Genomic DNA, 15,410 nt, shown 5'->3' with positions numbered 1-15,410 from the left:
GAAAAGAAATTTAACAAGAAAAACTTTGCCAGTCCGATTTAAAAATGGAGGTTGCAATTCAAAAACCTGTCAACCGATACTTTTCGTCTGTTTGTAGTTTAAAAAACGACGACTGAAGGGGAAAAAAAAACTTTTTTTTTGACTTCTGGAAAATATTACAATCCTTAATCGCGATAATCATTCAGAAAGCACTACAACAAGGTGGAAAATATGAGCCCACTACGTACATAAACTAGAACACTCGGTATTTATTAAGGAAACATTGTATGAAATAACGAAACGCAAGACACAAAAAACTACTAACATTAATAGTAACAATAAGAAATATGTATCAATTTCTCACATTCAATGGCGAAATACTTGATTACATATAGTAAAGTATTGTATTTAAAAAGAAACTCTGAGCTGTGTACAATTAGACAAACAACACGACTGAAAATGATGCAAGAACAATTAGACCTACAGCAAAACAAGTGAGTAAAACAAACAGTAAGAAGATATGACATATTAATAGCTTGACTACAAAGAGCTTCCCAATTCCGTCATCTAAATACTCGCCTTAATTACATTATCATCTGTTTTCCTTCGGGTTGGAGAAAAGACGACAAATCAGAAGCCCACTTTGTAATTTGCGATTACCTGAAATAAAGTGTCTTCAATTTGACTCCCTCTACTCGCGTGAGAATGTTTGTGAAAACACCGGGCTCTTCCACGTTTAATGCCGACAGCTTGGGTGTTCAATAAATACCGTAGGAGCGCACTTACCTCCACGAGCTTTGTGGGACAAAATGATGTTACGGAAAAAAACGCGCTGGTTTCTGCTGCATGTGCTTCTGCTGGGACTGACGGCAGCAGTTCCATTAGTGGATCGCGGGCCGAGAATATCCCGTTGGAAAGAAATGCAGCTGAGTGATGGCAGCGATTACACGGCTGCATTGAAGAGCAACTTGTTTGTCAGTGACGCACAGCATGGGGAAAGGATAGACGAGGTAAAAGCTCAGGCCAGTTCAGCTGCATTTCCAGATAGTCTACACATCGATGTTCTTCACAAAGCAATGAGTGATGCAACACGGAAAGATGGCCCATCATCCGTTAAAGCGTACCCATATGCCCTAGAAAGTGCTCCTTCTCCTGATGAGGCTGTTGGTGACCTGGAGGGGGACCCCACAGCTATTGAATGGGACCCCACTGCACTGGAAGGCGATATTGGTGACGTGGAGGGTGACCCCACTGCTGCTGAAGGTGATGTGGAGGGGGACCCCACTGCACTAGAAGGGGATATTGGTGATGTGGAGGGTGACCCCACTGCACTGGAAGGAGATATTGGTGACGTGGAGGGTGACCCCACTGCTGCTGAAGGTGACGTGGAGGCAGACCCCTCTTCCCTGGAAGGGGATATTGGTGACGTGGAGGGTGACCCCACTGCACTGGAAGGGGATATTGGTGACGTGGAGGGGGACCCCACTGCTGCTGAAGGTGACCTGGAGGGAGACCCCTCTTCCCTGGAAGGGGATATAGGTGATGTGGAGGGTGACCCCACTGCTGCTGAAGGTGACGTGGAGGCAGACCCCTCTTCCCTGGAAGGGGATATTGGTGACGTGGAGGGTGACCCCACTGCACTGGAAAGGGATATTGGTGACGTGGAGGGTGACCCCACTGCACTAGAAGGGGATATTGGTGATGTGGAGGGTGACCCCACTGCTGCTGAAGGTGATCCCTCTTCCCTGGAAGGGGATGTAGGTGACGTTGAGGGGGACCCCACTGCTGCAGAAGGTGACGTTGAGGGGGACCCCACTGCACTGGAAGGGGATATTGGTGATGTGGAGGGTGACCCCACTGCTGCTGAAGGTGACCTGGAGGCAGACCCCTCTTCCCTGGAAGGGGATATTGGTGACGTGGAGGGTGACCCCACTGCTGCTGAAGGTGACGTGGAGGGAGACCCCTCTTCCCTGGAAGGGGATATAGGTGACGTGGAGGGGGACCCCACTGCACTGGAAGGGGATATTGGTGACGTGGAGGGAGACCCCACTGCTGCTGAAGGTGACCTGGAGGGAGACCCCTCTTCCCTGGAAGGGGATATTGGTGACGTGGGGGGTGACCCCACTGCTGCTGAAGGTGATCCTTCTGCCCTGGAAGGGGATGTTGGTGATGTGGAGGGGGACCCCACTGCTGCTGAAGGTGACCTGGAGGGAGACCCCTCTTCCCTGGAAGGGGATATTGGTGACGTGGAGGGTGACCCCACTGCACTGGAAGGGGATATTGGTGACGTGGAGGGTGACCCCACTGCTGCTGAAGGTGATGTGGAGGGGGACCCCACTGCACTAGAAGGGGATATTGGTGATGTGGAGGGTGACCCCACTGCACTGGAAGGGGATATTGGTGACGTGGAGGGAGACCCCTCTTCCCTGGAAGGGGATATAGGTGACGTGGAGGGGGACCCCACTGCACTGGAAGGGGATATTGGTGACGTGGAGGGAGACCCCACTGCTGCTGAAGGTGACCTGGAGGGAGACCCCTCTTCCCTGGAAGGGGATATTGGTGACGTGGAGGGTGACCCCACTGCTGCTGAAGGTGATCCTTCTGCCCTGGAAGGGGATATTGGTGACGTGGAGGGTGACCCCACTGCTGCTGAAGGGGACGTGGAGGGTGAGAATATTGTGAACTTCTCTACTTTTGTTCCGTTTTGTGTGGCACCGTTACTTGTTTTCTCTTGCCATGACCTAACATTTTTTTTTTCTTGCAGGGTTCTGGTGAGCTGTTACTGCTTTAGTGCTTGGAGTGACTGGAGGACTATGTGAATCCCTGGTCTTGGATTGCTTTGAGATGCCAATAAACCTGTATAATTCAGATGCCTGGGAATGTGTTCAGCTTTGTGTGCTCGCCTACCTCATGGTTGCCATTTAGAAATAGCTCTGTACTTGCTTGTGGACTCCCCCTTGCCACAGGCCCTACAATTCTTACCTTCCAGTGCTTTGATCTGCCAGGAGTGCGGCCATATTGGGCAGAGAGATTGAGCCACCATATGTGCCTCATAAAGCAGGAGCAGACACCAGGTTAATGGAAGCTTAGGACTGCTCCCTGCTTCATAGGTTCCCTGCTGGTACGATCATTACACAGGTCTGTGCTTGAGCCACAAACCAGGATTCCACCCAGTGACTGCTTTAGTTTCCAGTAACCATATCCCTGTCTCTAGAAAAACAGTGTGTAACTAAGGTATAGTGGATGTGAGAAAATGAACCCCTAGTTTCATTAGGTTAATTAAGCAAATAATGAAGTGGCTGACTAGCTGGTGGGGGCTGAGTTTGGAAGGACCTACTCTGTATGAAGAGCAGAAAAGAAATGAGATTAGTCTTGACTATCCTGTTGTGTGGAAACAACTCATGCCATGATTGAAGAACATGACTGAGGCCACCTGAAAGAGTTACTGCAGCTCCTTGCTCTGGAAAGGATTGCAAAATTATTGCTCTGGACTGGAGAATCTACATCTCTGTTATCAGTCTACAAATGGAGGAAGATCAAGATCATTGGCCCAACCTAGGAGGTCTTGTCCACAGCAGCATCTTGCAGGTCTCTCGGTGTGTTGGTGCAAGATGGCTGAGAGCAGACCGCTGCCTGTGCAGCAGCTGTGCCTTTAGGGGAAATGATGGGCGAATGATACTGAACAAGGAAGCCAGCAAGCAAAGCAGCCTGCCCTTCTCCCCTGGTAGGGCTCTGATTGAATAGCAGATGCCCCAGAAGGGAAAACTGTAGTGAGTGTGCTAGCACGTACTTGTGCTGGAGGCCTCTGAGCATTTCTGACTAGCTAGTACCCCTCATGGTCAGGACTTCCTTTCCACAGACGTTGGTCTCCAGAGAAGACTGCCTTCTCTGATCCATTCAGGAATCCGCAAGGAAGCCCAGCTGAATTAAATCTTAACTGTCTTTGACTGCTCCATCAGTCTCAAAAGTATGCTACCCAGTGAAAGCTCATAATGTAGAGGGAATTGTTTAATCATATATTATTACACTATTCTGCATGAGAGCAGCCTGTTTTGATTTTGACAGGGCAGCTCACGATGCCACTAATCACATTTGTCAAACATTTTGGACAAAATGGCTATTCCTAATAAATTAAAGCTAGATGTTTGCTTGCTTCATCGCTCCTGGTGAAATGAATATGTATTGGTTCATCGCAAAAACCTTGATTTTATTTTGTGTGTTGTGAGAGTGTGACTTGTCGCACATCAAATGTCCAAAGACATTTTAGTTAAAGCATGAGAAACTCTTCAAGGAAGAGGCAGACAAGACCGAGTCAATCAAATGGGCGACAGTGGTTTGTTTTTGGATGTTGAGTAACATCCAGAATCAAATTGTACTCCAGGAGATGGACAGTGCCCACGAGAACATTGCACTTCACAGTGATGGTGATTGGCTCGGCAACCAAAGTCTTGAAACAGGCCGACGTCCACAACCAGGTAAGCAATCAAAGAAGGACGCCACGCACTGCCCAGTGGGCATTGATTCGTCGAACATGCCTATATTCACGGCGAAAATACGGCTATACGTAGGAGTATACGGCAGTAATTAATTAATTTATTATATTTATTACTATATTTATTATACACGTGGAAATAAATTAATTACTGCGAAAATAATTTACTTTGTACTCTGTGCAGAGTGCCGTATACTCCTAGTTGCGGCACACACGATATATACAGTAAAAAGCCTCAGGCACTGTGTTAGATGTGTTTTCGACGTTATATATGCGTTTATTAATGTCGCCGATTTTACGGTTGCAATTCGACGTTGAGTATACGTCGCGGCGATGTGTATATATACGTATAGCCGTATTTTTGCCGTGAATATACGTATATTCGACGAATGAATGCCCACAGCTTGGCATTCAAGGGTTTTGCGGAGGGGAGCTTGCCACCTGCCTGAAAAAAACAGTAAAATGTTTGAGTGCCTATAGAGTTTCTATTTTTATTTTCTTGAGAAAAGTTGATACCATTTCCTGGACACCCCGTCCCCCAAAAAATCTGTAGGTGGGTGTCTGAAATTCTGAGGGGGGTGATATTTCGGTTGAAACAGAGCTGTACGGTGCAGCTACCCAAATGAAATCTCGCAGCTATGCCATTGATTAGTGCTTCATGATAGATAACGACTAGCAATCTGGTATTTGCGATGAAGTTCAGTTTCACATTTTTCGTCACGTGGTTTGTATTGCCTGGAGCGAAAAGTACCATAAGCGTTCATTTTTGCAGCTACATGGAGGTTCTGAATCGTTAAGAAAAAATTGTTGTAAAACCAACAGAAAGCACAGACTGCTATAACTAGTCCTAGTTATATAACGATTTTAAGTATAATGATAAAGGAATCTGTCCACCTGAGCAAACAGGATCGTAATGTTGACACTCAATAACGACACTGATATGTGCAGTTCCTGGATGGATAGCCCTCCTGCACATCAAACAGTCCGAATGACTGCTAGTGTCATTTAGTGTTGTCTGACCATTGACAAAGTACAACTATTTTTTTAGGGAGCAAATTAAGTTAGGTAAATCTTTTTGCCCAAAACTGAAGAGGCGACATTCCTCCCTCCCCCTGTGATGCCAGGCCTGTCCCCATCCTATTCCATAATGTCATTATATATAATACCATACAACAGTGACCGATCCTTACTAACTGCATGCGTTAAAATTGCACATCAGCACATAGCCGCGATGTATTATCAATGTTAAATTTCAACCATAATATCGACAACATTAATAAACGCATATGTTGAGAAAATATCTAACCCAGCATATTTTCCGGTTATATACTGTACCACAATGCATTGCTAGTATTCGTTGGTCACCATTTTGGACACGTTTTTCAAATGTAGAAGATTGAAGTATTTATCCGCAAATATCTCAGCAATCCTCTTTTGACGAGTAAGTATGAATAATAATAATACTATCTGAATACATACAGATCTTTCTTAATATTATTTTGATTAAAATAGTACGTGAATAAGCAAAAAATGGCACACGAAAATAGTGTGAATGGGGAAGATGACACAAAATCGTATTGCCGTTTCTCTAATTATTCTTATTCTATGTTGTACTTTCAAACTTTGGGTACTCTTTAATTAGGACAGACTTTATCGCTCAACTGCTATGATGCAAGCCAAATTTTTACATTTATTTCAGCTTTGAGCTTAGTAAACCGTTCATTTTTTAGATTATACTAAAGAAGACATTAATCATTATTTATTTGGGAAGTAATATTATATAATTTTCTCCTAGCTGCGGTGCTGAAGTCCCATCCTACATCAACAGAAAAAGAAATAAAGGAGCACGCAATGTGTTACTTGAAGAATGCATATGCAAGGCAGGGGGCCAGGAGATCTGGACACTGAAAATAATAGGTTTCTGGTTCTAACTGTTAGGACAATTAGACAGGGTTTGCAAATAGTGGACATAAATCGTCTTAACTTCCATTGTAATATTTTTTTTCTTGGAAATATAGAAGTTGTACATTTTAAAATGTATATTTGAATCAAAATGTGGTTTTGAGTTAGTGTGTTAATGTAATTAGTTTGTGTTTGTCATTACTATACTGTATATTGCCATGTTACCAGAATTTGTAGCTGAAGTTTAAGACTAGCTGTGTTTTTTATGATTATTGCCCATATGTTGATTGATTGTATACAATGTATAATTTGAAATACATATTTTTCAGGTGTGAATGTGTATTTTCAGAATAAATTTCTAAACCAAATCATTGGCTTGATTTACTAGTTTCTACACCTGTAAAACCTATCTTTGATGTATAATAGACCTTGTTGTGGGAAATCCTTCATCCAAGGAGCAGGACACAGTCTTTGTGGATTCAGTTGTTTTATTGAGCTCAATAATGACATCAACGCGCGTTGGGTCTGCCCCGCAGGACAGACGAAACTGCAAGGGTTTCCCAGCTCTTATATACAGTAAGATCTCAGGAAGATGTTTTGTTTCACTGCTTCATGTGTATTCGTCTTGCCCTTTGATATGTAGCATGAGTTGACCAGTTGGTCCTGTCTCAAGTCCTGTCCTTTGTTATGTAGCTGTCCTTTGATATGTGTAGATCTGCTAAGTCCTGTCTTTTGATGTGTAGCTGTCTTTGTTGGAGCTGCTTAAGATATGTTAAGGCAACCGATACATTACACAATGTTCTTGAATTAAATTGTTGTGTTGAATACAGATAAATTATATATATATATATTTTCCATCAATAATATATATATATAAGTATGTTTTATGTTCTACTTCAGTCCCTCCTGTTACCCACCTGGCGATAGCCCCGGTAGGTTACCTATTACCCTCCACGTACACATCAGCAGAGTCTGTCGACTCATTTGACCTGACGTTTTGGGTATTTGCACTCCTCTTACAGCCTTAGCCATTCCCTATTGGAAGGACCTGAGCTTGGGAGTTTTAGATTTGATTTCCTGAACTCTGTTGAAGAACTGGTGGTGTGGGTGAGGGGTCAGTGGTAAAACCCTAGTTCCTCGTATCTGACTAGAAGGCCAATTACTATCTCATGAATAGTGATAAATGATGCTAGTCACAGGAAATAGCACTGAGGCTCCTGATGTGGCAACTGCCCAATGTCTCACCAATTGTGTCAAGAGCTATATACACACCAATCATCACAGAGTCTGCCAACCTCATCACTATTCCGTGCTCCAGACTGACCTTTAATTTCCTCTTCTTTAATGATTGTCCTGCCTGTTAATTACTGGATACTGCAGGCTAAACCAACTCTCCTAGTTCTCCATCTTCAGTCAGCTCTGCACTCCACCAGGGTTTAAATGACAATAACGCTCTAGTGTGAAGGATTCTGATACTTGTGGGCAGAACGTGGATTCCAGTGGCACCAAGCAGCACAGGCTTTGCAGGCACACCATGCCTCGATACCATGAAAAACAGCACTGGGTTGGCGACCTCTGCACAGCCCTTAAAGAGGTAGTGATTGGCTCAGAAGAGGTTATATCAGAACTGGTATTATTTAACATATAAGCAGTGTCACAAGAGAATGTAATCTAATGGACTGACTCAGTGCATTACTTACTGAGTGGTCATCTGTGCTATTACACAGACTATATTTTATAACCTCTATGGTCCTTGTGATAAACTTTCCTAGATAAGCTTAATTACTAAAATATTACGCAGAGCTATCTGAGGAAGGGTATACCAGTAAAGGATTCATAATGGCTTCCACATTTCCACACCATTGCACAAATCACCACCAATTCACTACTAAATTAACTTCTTTAAATGATCATGTTTAACTTAGTCCAATTGGTTTCACACTCTCCAAAAGCTTGACTTGTCATTGCTCAAATGCAATGTAAATAATCCATTTACTTCGGAATTAATGTAAAACTCAATTTCAGACACTAGACTAGACTTCAACATATAACACTTTCCTTGGTATCTTATAACAAAGAATATCATCAGGCGCCTCTGCAATAACAGGATATTGCACAGGCCTCCGATGTGCACAAAATAAAGTACAACACTTATACCTATATTTACGTTTACCATCTGTCAGGTTATTCCCCCCCTCATAGTTCAGTCCAGTTTCCCAGATAAATGGGGCATCTCTGTCCGTCCTGAAGATTGGGATCCACAGTTCAGAAAAGAACAATAAATCCTTTATGTTAACTTGAGGTCGTTGGGGTGATAACTTGGTGGTCCACTAGGTCTAAGTCCACCTCGGAACCCAAAAGGCCAGGTTATTTTGTCAATGCGGTCCCTCCTGTTGGGAGTTGAACACACCCAGGCCTCAAGCAGATTAATTAGCGTTGCGTTTTACGACTGATAAGGTAACTGAAGCAAGGCCTTCACTCTTCGAGCGCTCAGATATTATAACACCTGTAATGAGATTTTTTAGAAAGCAGCTACTGGCCCTCCTGCTGAAGAAATAGAATCTTAATAACAGTTTTTTTATCAATTTTCCTCACTACTTTCAACTTTTTTCTCACAAGATGTCCAACAAACACGGGTCGTTATTCATTAAGACTTCACGTTGATCTGGATAGAAATCCTTCCAAATGGACTAGACGCATGCTTTTCCCTTGTGTCCTATCTGAAGAAATTAGGATTGGTCGCCATTTACCTTTCAGCTCTGATCAGCCAGGGCCTACTGCTTTGTGCTCCTTCCGTGAGTCACAGGGCTCGTGGCATCAAATTCCATCACTTAACAGGCCTGATTTTTATGACTATGTCAACTCCTCAGAGTTCCTGCATCTTTCTGCTGAGAATCTCTCCAGATTCCCTTCTCTCCAGGTGTTACACCCTGCTGCTTCCATTCTGTTTCCTCTCTGAGTGAAGCTCTCTGTTGGATGTCTTGAATATTTAAATTTCCTATTTGGGAAGACCCTGTCACTTCAGATACCAAAGGGCCATTACCTTAGCTTATCCCTTCATGACCTTAATTATATAGACATTCGTCTGTTACTCCCAAACTTGTATATTCCAATAAGATTCAATACATACTATGGCTATTTCATCCAGAAGGAATCTATATGATGTCAAAAATTCCTTAATCTCATTCTTGTTACAAAGTGGTGCCTTTACCTACCTTTTTTTAATGATGACAAAGAGTGAGACCTAAAGGTGTTATATCAGAGCAGCTTTGTTCTCCCTCTGGATTGCCTTAGGGCTCTGTGTTGTCCCACACCCTATAAATTCTGCATTCAATCAACTGTAGAATCCCTTTTGAGAACACATTGTTAAATTTGCTGTGACTCTGTCATTGTCAGTCTTCTCCTAGACATAGACGACTACAGCTTTCAGACATCTAAGTCAAACATATAGTGAGGAAGACCACATAGTCATAACTGCCAAGACCATCCTTTACACAGTGCTGCAAACACCCTCACTCATGCCTCCATCACACCTCAACTAGATTACTGTCATAAGTTTACAGTGGGTCTCTCTATTCATCTTCTAAATAAACTATATGGTTAAAACTCCACTGTGTGACTCCTAACACATTTAAGGCACTGTGACCACATCGCCCCAACTGTGGCATCTCTGCACTGGCTCTCCATTATTCAGCACATTGACTTAAATTTTTTAACTTTTACCCTCGGCAGTCTTACATTCTGAACCCTGCAATGCTTTACATTTTAATTACTAACTGTGAAATAAGCAGGGCCTAACTCTCTGCTAAGGCGCATCTTTTAATAGTTTCTTTAGTCTTTTTTTTTTCAAGACGTGAATTTAACCACCTTGTTCCACCACTCTGAGGCTCACTCCCTGTCTATCTGAGAACTATAAACTCTTTTTGAGGTCTTACTTCTAAAGTGAAAACCAGGGGTCCTACTCTTATTTTCATCTGTTCCCCCTTTTTTTTTACTACCTGGAGTGCATCCCTGTCCAACACCCTGAATGAGACACCAGTCCATCCCAAGGCACACACAGATATGGGGCTCTGTACACACTCACACCTAGGTCAAACTTTTCCCTTTTTTTTTAGATACCATTTGACCCACCCACATGTCTTTGGACTGTGGGAGGAATCCAGAGCGTAGGAACAGAACCCACACAAATACGGGGAGAAGATATAGACTCAATGCACACAGCACCCCATTAATTGAACCCAAGGCTAAGCTGTATGAGGCACAAATGCTAATTATTGTGAGATTGTGCTCTCCTCATATATTTATGCTTTGTTTCAACTAAATTTGTATAGCTAATTTTTATACAAATACTTTCTGACTCATTTATATATCTGAGTCATTTAGGTCTACCTGTACTCTGTTGGTATTTGTATTTATACATTTTAGATGATCTTATATTTTTCTGTTCACCTGAGTTGCTTCTTGATTTATTTTAATCAAGTCTCTAATGTCTAGCCAGTCCGGCTGGCTTAACACATTCACATAGTCTTATTTGAAACACGCAGTCACACACTGAGCTTTTTCACCTACACACGCGCGCACACACACACATACACAGGCCGGCACACAAATTAATAAAAACAAACGTACACATCTATAGTGCTTTTGCATTAAATTTGGAAATTGTTGGATCATGTCGTATTTCACGAACATTTTAGTTACCATTTTTTTAATTATTGTTTTAGCGTAAAAGCGGTATACATTTTACTTTTATATGTATCTGTTTTAACAGCTGTGTAAGTTTTAAAACACAGCATCACGTATTCCATTTTCTTGTTTTTCAACAAGCAATGTTTGTTACTTCCAATCGGGTTGATCCATTTTTTATCGTACTTTTGAGCACACATAAGTATGTTTTATGTTCTACTTCAACCTCTAACCATATACGTATAATAGACCTCTAAAGTTATCCGTATAATAGACCTCTAACCGTATAAGTATAATAGTCCTCTAAAGTTATCCGGAACTCCAAACATATATGTATAATAGTCCTCTAAATTTATCCGTATAATAGAACTCCAACCATTTCCGTATAATGAACATCTAATCATAGACGTATAACTGACGTATAACAATAGACGTATATTAGAATTTCATTTTAGACGAATTGCGGACCACATTTAGACGTCTAAGGTATGCGTTTAATAGACGTATATTATACGTCTTTTGCCCACTGGGTGGTGTCGCCCCACAACTATCGTCTGGAGGGACTGCACCCCTCCTCCCTCCGAGCATGTCAATGACAAAGACCCAGGCATTCAAGGCATTCCAGACAGCGCCCCATCCATTCTAAGAGCTCTATTGTCATGACTTGGATATGAAGGCCATTGTACAGGAAAGCTCCCCTCAAAGAGCTCTAAGGAACAGAAGACTAGACAAGAGGCTGAAGGCAGGAACCAGAGACCATCATGCTTGAGCTACTGTATCTTCCAGTCAGAACTGTTAGTGGGGCCAGCAGGGGGTGCTCACCTGTGTGGGCCCTAATGCCCCAGTATAGGGACGGGGACACTATACCGTGCAAAGGCGGTGTCCTTCGGATGAGACGTAAAACAGAGGTTCTGACTCTCTTTGGTCATTCAAAATCCCGATGAGCGCACTGGCGCACTATGGCTGCCGTCACATCTTCTGGGTGGAGCCACACATTGGTGGTGGGGGCCTGTAAAGAGAGGAAAACTGACCGTGGTGTCAGCAGGTACGTGTTTGTGTCTGTGTGTGCCCTGCGATGTCCCATCCAGGATGAATGCTGCCTTGTGCCCAATGCTTCCCAGGATAGGCTCTGAGGCACTGTAACCCTGAATTGGATAAAAGATTAATTAAAATGATGTAATGATTAATATTATGATAATAATAATTGGCTTTTCTAATTAGGGTGGGTATGATACAAAACTCAAACTAAAAATATAAATTTGAGTGGCACTACTAAGATTTTAGAAAGAGTCTAAAAGGGTTTTGCATCAGAGGGGAAGCCGGACAAGGCATGAAATCCAGTTTGCTTGTAAGGTGCATGGTCTCCTGAACCCAGAGGATCCAAATGAAAATCTAAAATAAAGTTGCAAGCTTGGCCAAGATCAGCAAGCATGTTGGCATGAAAAAAACTGAGGGTTAATATTGCAGAGAATGTGCCACAGAACTTTGGTTAAAAGATAATGAAGGGAGGTCCAAAAAGAAAAATTGGTGTCCTGTTAAACTGATATGGTTCGCCATTTCAGAAAAAGTCCCTGAACTGAGCCACTACTGATGACTGCATTCCTTCCTTTTAGAAGACCATAAACTTCATAAAAACCTTGATTTTTCCACAGTTTTTAGCGTCATCAGAGAGAGAACATAATTTTCACCGAATTCATTATACAGTATCATACAAAAGTATATTTGGGGCAGAGCGGTGGCTCTGTGGCATAGGATCTGCACCTGTGGCTGGAAGGTTGCTGGTTCAAATCCTGCAGCTAGCAGAGGAATCCTACTCTGTGGGGCTCCTGAGCAAGTCCCTTAACCCCAACTGCTCCAGGGGTGCTGTACAATGGCTGACCCTGTGCTCTGACCCCAAGATTCTCTCCCTGTCTGTGTGTCTCATGGAGAGCAAGCTGAGGTATGCAAAAAGATAATTCCTAATGCAAGAAATTGTAAAGGGTTAATAAAGTGATGTTATAATGTTGTTGTTGTTATTATTATTATTATTATTATATATTTCAACCAGAAACTTACATACTGTACCATATTGGTACAGGTTTCCAGACACAACTATAAACAGTGCATCTGTTAAGCCAAAGATCTGTTAATTTTATGAACTACCTGTAATAAGACCAGTAATTTGTATAGCAAATTGCAAAAGTAACTAATACAAAGAAACTTTAAATAACTTTGATATGGAGAACCTTATTAAGAATTACTGATTGAAAAAGGGTCCCCAAAAAAGGGGGCATAGAAAATGACAATCAGTTCTTTCCCAATTTTGGATCCCAAATTATATTTCACTTTGCTTGGATGGAAAACCACATGTTTCCTTCTTTCCTGCACTGTTCGAGAAAGACAGAAGTTCTTAGTGGGACCTCAGTTCACCAGAGGAAGACAGCTGAAGAATCTAATGATGCTATTTACTATGTTTCCATCTTTATTAATCCAGAATTTCATTTTACATGGAAACAAGAAACAAGATGTAAGTTGTAGAAAGAAAAGACATTCAAATTGATCTCCAGTAAATTGCTAATTGTGCACAATTGATAACAGAATTAGGAATTTACTGGAGATAGATCAATTTGGCGGCCTTTCTCTTATAAGGCTTCTGTGTATTGAGTTTTAATAAAATCATTTACGTTTATCTCCAAGGACTCACCTTATATTGTATGTTCGGGTTTCCATGAAATGAGAGCGAGGTCACAGACTGTGGAAACAGCAATGCAGCGTTCTCCAGCCTTTCCACTGTAAGGACTCAGTTCTTCTGTTGCTGCTTTATCAATCAATCAAAGTTTATTTATCAAATGCACAACAACACAGCGTGTAGCAGTAATTGATGGCAATGAAATGTCTTTTCTGTGAGCTCACCAGGGGGAATTAAAAATAAAAATCACAAAATTAAAAGTTACAGAACAAAGTTGCATACTAATAGTGCAATACAAAACGAATTTAAAAATAATATAAATAGAACTGCTACATATCCCAGGTGTATGCAATATATTATGTCCAAATAGTGCAATATACAGTGTGCAAAATACAATGGAAACTGTATATCCATGTAACCTAACCATTCACAAAGACCATTACGGTGGTTGCTGAAGGTGACTGCAGCTTGGCTGTTTAGCAGTCTTATTGCCTGGAGGTACTGTATAAACTGTTCCGTAATCTGTTGGTCTTTGACTGAATGCTTCTATACCGTTAAAAGGACGGTAGGAGAAAAAACAGTTTATCACTTGAATGACTGGGGTCCTTGACAACTGACGTGGCCTTCTAAAGACATTTACTGTAGCTTAGTGGATATCCTGGATGTTTGGTAGCTCACAGCCGGGAATGAGCTGCGCTGCCTTCACCAACCTTCTGCAGTGCTTTGCTACTGCAGCAACGTTTAACTACTGGAATGTGCTAGAGATACTGACGGAAGAGACAGGAGTGATTTACGTGTACTTATCTGTTGGTCTCCGATTCTAAAGGAGTGAGCTTAAAGTAATGGTAATGAAATTTAATAGACAGCCCGTCCTCATAGAGCTTCTGGATACAACGAACGTGTCTCACAGTGCTGCCTCTATCCGAAAAGAAATTTAACAAGAAAAACTTTGCCAGTCCGATTTAAAAATGGAGGTTGCAATTCAAAAACCTGTCAACCGATACTTTTCGTCTGTTTGTAGTTTAAAAAACGACGACTGAAGGGGAAAAAAAAACTTTTTTTTGACTTCTGGAAAATATTACAATCCTTAATCGCGATAATCATTCAGAAAGCACTACAACAAGGTGGAAAATATGAGCCCACTACGTACATAAACTAGAACACTCGGTATTTATTAAGGAAACGTTGTATGAAATAACGAAACGCAAGACACAAAAAACTACTAACATTAATAGTAACAATAAGAAATATGTATCAATTTCTCACATTCAATGGCGAAATACTTGATTACATATAGTAAAGTATTGTATTTAAAAAGAAACTCTGAGCTGTGTACAATTAGACAAACAACACGACTGAAAATGATGCAAGAAGAATTAGACCTACAGCAAAACAAGTGAGTAAAACAAACAGTAAGAAGATATGACATATTAATAGCTTGACTACAAAGAGCTTCCCAATTCCGTCATCGAAATACTCGCCTTAATTACATTATCATCTGTTTTCCTTCGGGTTGGAGAAAAGACGACAAATCAGAAGCCCACTTTGTAATTTGCGATTACCTGAAATAAAGTGTCTTCAATTTGACTCCCTCTACTCGCGTGAGAATGTTTGTGAAAACACCGGGCTCTTCCACGTTTAATGCCGACAGCTTGGGTGTTCAATAAATACCGGAGGAGCGCT

General features: G+C 41.8%; 1 protein-coding gene across 1 annotated transcript; it reads left to right on the top strand.

Annotated features, from left to right (window-relative positions):
- The first annotated feature begins 759 nt into the window (after positions 1 to 759).
- LOC148652186 (uncharacterized) lies at positions 760 to 2,849 on the top strand. The gene is made up of 2 exons (XM_088598873.1): positions 760 to 2,646; positions 2,744 to 2,849. The coding sequence occupies exons 1-2, from the start codon at positions 789 to 791 to the stop codon at positions 2,752 to 2,754; spliced, it is 1,869 nt and encodes a 622-aa protein (XP_088454999.1). The 5' UTR covers positions 760 to 788; the 3' UTR covers positions 2,755 to 2,849.
- Positions 2,850 to 15,410: the final 12,561 nt, after the last annotated feature.

Source organism: Lepisosteus platostomus, chromosome 11, assembly GCF_059453375.1.
Source record: "Lepisosteus platostomus isolate fLepPlt1 chromosome 11, fLepPlt1.hap1, whole genome shotgun sequence".
In the NCBI taxonomy this organism is placed as follows: Eukaryota; Metazoa; Chordata; class Actinopteri; order Semionotiformes; family Lepisosteidae; genus Lepisosteus; species Lepisosteus platostomus.
This window is presented reverse-complemented; position numbering and strand designations above follow the sequence as displayed.

Bases quoted from the DNA above. Each gene is read 5' to 3' on its own strand.
- LOC148652186 (XM_088598873.1), top strand. From the start codon at position 789: ATGATGTTACGGAAAAAAACGCGCTGGTTTCTGCTGCATGTGCTTCTG.